Raw genomic sequence first — 4,486 nt, 5'->3', positions numbered from 1 at the left:
AATGTCGCACCTAAAATCAAGACTCATCAGACTAGGCAACATTTTTCCAATCTTCTATTGTCCAATTTCCGTGAGCCCGTGCTAATTGTAGTCTTAGTTTCCTGTTCAGGAGTGGCACCCAGTGTGGTCTTCTGCTGTTGTAGCCCATCTTCTTCATGGGTCGACATGTTGTGCATTCAGAGATGGTATTCTTCATTCCTTGGTTGTAACAAGCGGTTATTTCAGTTGCTGTTTGTTCCCCATTCTGATGCTCGGTTTGCACTTGAGCAAGTTATCTTGACCACCTCTACATGCCTAAATGCATTGAGTTGCGGCCATGTGATTGGCTGATTAGCTATTTGTGCTAACAAGCAATTGAATGGGTACCTAATAAAGTGGCCAGTGAGTGTATGTGTGTATATATATATATATATATATATATATATATATATATATATATATATATATATATATATATATATATATATATATATATATATATATTTTTTTTTTTTTTTTACTCCTCAAAACCCTCTTTAAAATGTGGCACCACTATACAATTAAGGCACAAATGAAATTCCCTAAGTTTACATTTTCATTCTGTCCAAAGACTTGACAAAAATATGTATGCAATGTGAAAACACACTGGATTGCTGCTTAAATGGTGTTGGTAGTGTTTCTATGTTGTCCATTCTCACTTCCCTCCCTCTCATTGGGAGAAAAAAAAAAAGCAGAAAAGCAGAAACAACCAGAATCCTAGCTAGCAAGCTCTTAGCTAAACGATGATTTTAAAAACATTTAAACTAAACCATTTGATGCCATTCGTGCACTTTAGCTTTCATTTTTTACAAAGCAGTCCCTTCAGCTCAATCGTTTTGGTAAAATCCATAGAACTTTCTTTAAATTTACCTTCCAGTCCCTCTTTTGCTACACACTCCCATTGGGCTATACCCTCTACCTGACCATTACATGACAGACCTTGAACTTTTCCTTCATGTGCTCTGTAACAAAGGATTGAGTACAGCTAAAAAAAAAAAAAAAAACAAAGGTGAACCAATTTGTTTCAGCAGATGCACAAAGGACAGCAGTGAACGCCATCTTGGCCTGACTGATTTGTATTTGAAACACACTCCCTCCCCAAAAGGAGGAGCCAAGCCTCTCATCATGCTCATCTGCTAACAGTCAACAAAACACTATTTAAAAAACACTGCTTTTGTTTATTACAAACAAAATATTGGTTCTTGCAATGAGCGACTATCCTGTAAGAGGTACAGGGTACAGAGAAAAAAAAAAAAATGAGCAACTCTACATCATCTCTGAGCATAATTGTCATTACAACAGTACAAAAGAAAGGAAGTTTAAAAAAAAATTATGACAACTGCACACAATACAGTGTGATGAACAATGAAACAATATATACAAAAGCACAGGTTCAACCACAGAAATACAATACCAGAAGAGTCATTGCTTGTCAGGCAGCAGTATTTTATATGGGGGCACAGAGGGGAATTGCACCCAAGTTTCAAAATCTCTACACAATTCAAACATTGAGATGTTAAAAGTCATTTAAAGCAGTCTGTTGAAAAATGCTGACAGGAACCAGACATCTGAAGCTAACTCACAGAGTGCTGTTAAAAGAAATGGCTACAAATAGATATGAGGGGGGAGGATGGTAAATAAATAATTTAAAAGAAAAATCAGCAAAAAAAAAAAAAAAAAAAAAAAAAAAAAAAAAAACACGCATTAGGTTCACTAGTCAGTTAGACAGTAAATAAAAATGTCTATATCTGCCCTGTAGACATTGGGACCCCAATTTTCCATCACTCCCATTGTAAGGAGTGGCAAGTGCACCATTTTACATCAAACCACTCTCAATGACTTTGAAAACTGGTGCATTCCCCCTTTTAAAAAGCAGCAGTTACCATTGGAAATAACTGCAGCATGTTTTCTGTACTTGGGAAATGAACAGAAAACCTGCAGGTTTGGTGGTCCGAGTTAACAGGCTTTCTATTTGAAAGTTGAAAAGTATTCAATTTATTATATTGCTGACATCTGACTAGTTACAGCTAGAGTTCTTAGTGTCTGAACAACCTCTGCTGTTACAGTAATAAGGGAACAATAATACTGAAGTTAGTAACAGTACAATCCTTGCCAGATTTAGACTCAAAATTGATTGCATTTCTTTGGATACAACAACAGGACAAACATATGATGACTTCAGAGGCTTATGTAAAGTATTTAAGGTATTCAAAGCCTAGGTCTTTTTATGCAGTGATTCTCCACGCTGATCTGCATATTTTAGTGTTCTTCCTGCTCAAACACATCCACTTCAACTCGGGATGGCCTAGCTAAGGAGCCGATTGATTTAATGGAGTGTATTGGGGCAGAAATAACATTAAAATGAGCAGCAAAGTAGCATCAAGGACAAAAGTTAAGAACCATGCTACAAAGACACTCCGTTACTTCCAGCCTTTTCACTTGTCGGTCATTTTAACTGGATTGTGAATGCTCTTGGCTGTTTCTGCCACTCCTGCCTGCTTCCAGTCTCTGGATGCATTTCTGACGGTATCGCTCAGTACGCAGCTCTTCAAAAGAGAACTCTGTGGCGCCGCTGAACAGAAGCTCCTTGCAGTACATGCTCTTCTCTCCACTTTTGCTTTCGTCCTCCTGTTGCAGTTGCATATGGTGCTGTCTCTCCTGCAACCTCTTCAGTGGAGTTTGCTCCTCCCGTCGCGGCTTCCTTGCAGACAGCACAGTATTCACTGCTGGGTTGATCTTACATGGAGTTCTGAGAGACAAAATGACAAATGAAAATCACTAGTGTTATATTAAAACTTCTACATTCAAAATTTCTGCATAGTTGAATCGCTGAGATTTAAACGTGATTTTTGGTTTGATGCAAAAACGGATCATTGTAGAGAACCTTACAAACCCATCTCTTTACAGTAGCGGTGAAAGAAATAAGGGGTTATAATGCCTATAATGCAAATTTTTACCATTTTATTTACCATCAAAAACCATCAGTGAACCTGCATGTGTTTCTATGTAATACTGAGAAAAGGTAAAATTGTAGAAACTTTATTAAAAAAAATAAAATAAAAATTTTTTTTTTAAAAATTAAAAAAAAAACACCACACACCTTTCTGTGGACTACTATGCCAGGACACCCAGTATATATCTCTCTGCAATGAACGGATTTTAAAAATTGTTTTAAGCCAAAATCTTCAATTATTGTAAAACAGTGTATCCATAACTATTTCGTGCATTAACTATCTGTGAGGGAGCTTCCCGAGACATTCAGACATCAGGTGTCTAGCACTACCAATGATTCTAACTCAGTAAATTCTCTAGAGCACTTCACATCAATCCACTCTGGATGACTACACAATTTAAGATAAAAAGTAATTATGCACAAATTTAGAAAAATCGGTGGAATTCCACTTCAAAATTAGTAACGTTTTACATGTCCTGTAATGCTGGCGAAACAAGGTTTTGTTACAGCAGCGGCAATCCAAAGAGACCATCACCAACAAATGTGAAATGACGGCAATGTATGCAATTCATAAACAAGAATTAATGCTGTGTGCTCTTAAAGGAATTTTTTATTACACTGAATATTAGCCTGTTTTAACATGTCCACTAAACATACCCTCAAGAGCTGCAGTGCCCTATAAAGTGATGGAGGAGATAAGCCAGAGATAAATCATTCAGTGATTATCATGCACATTAAAAGCCAAAGGCTCAAGGCCTAATTGGCATGTGTTAGCGTGATGAGGCTAGAAGATAGCTGCATCTCAGAACACTCACACTGCAGGAGGCTGATCACTCTCCTCCACAAAGGGCTGGAAATTTGGCTTTGGTGGTGGAACCACTACAGTATGACCAAATCTGGACTTCTGGGGCAACTGGTAAGTGGAGGGGAAAACAAACATTGTTTTAAACAGAGCAGGCTTTTCATTTAAGAAATTACTATATTTAAAACTTGTTTTAAATAAATTTTATACCTTAGCATTAGTCCATTTATCAGGTCTCTGTTCATTCTCCTTGGCCTTAGCAGATGGAGGAGCCATCCAACTTTCTACTTTCGGCTCCTGAGGATCAAAATGTTCCTTATTTTCATCATATATCATGAGCCGACTGTTCTTTACTGGTCCTAGAGGTTGTGTACACTGCAGACCCCGTGCAACTGTGCAAAAACAAAGAAACGTGCCATCAGCATCTAATTTGCTTAAAGCAACTGCTCTTTTCACCTTCAAACAAACTCATCTGCAATAAAAGTCAAGTTCATAAGCCAATCTGCTGAAGAGAAACTGTTACTGAACATCATGAAATTCTGGAGCAGTCTAAAACTAAAATACATGGACAGTTGCTGTGAAATTATTCAGTTAATTGAATTTAACAACTATGCAAAATCAAGTTATGTCCAAATAAGGATTTGATCTATTTAACCAGGCAAAGAATAAAAGGTCAGTATTTACAAAAATTTTTTTTTAATGCCACATCTTTT

At 37.0% G+C, this 4,486-nt stretch overlaps 1 protein-coding gene across 1 annotated transcript in view; it reads right to left on the bottom strand.

The window, feature by feature from the left end:
* Window positions 1–1,175: 1,175 nt before the first annotated feature.
* The window catches only part of bub1bb (BUB1 mitotic checkpoint serine/threonine kinase Bb), a 10,719-nt gene continuing 7,408 nt past the window's right edge, over window positions 1,176–4,486 (bottom strand). The window contains exons 7-9 of the mRNA XM_017703219.2: window positions 3,984–4,165; window positions 3,787–3,884; window positions 1,176–2,767 (exon numbers count right to left, since the gene is read on the bottom strand). Coding sequence (XP_017558708.1) covers window positions 2,470–2,767; window positions 3,787–3,884; window positions 3,984–4,165 — 578 coding nt within the window. The 3' untranslated portion in view covers window positions 1,176–2,469. The remainder of the gene's footprint in view (window positions 2,768–3,786; window positions 3,885–3,983; window positions 4,166–4,486) is intronic.

Source organism: Pygocentrus nattereri, chromosome 10 (genome assembly GCF_015220715.1).
Source record: "Pygocentrus nattereri isolate fPygNat1 chromosome 10, fPygNat1.pri, whole genome shotgun sequence".
NCBI classification, from domain to species: Eukaryota; Metazoa; Chordata; class Actinopteri; order Characiformes; family Serrasalmidae; genus Pygocentrus; species Pygocentrus nattereri.
This window is presented reverse-complemented; position numbering and strand designations above follow the sequence as displayed.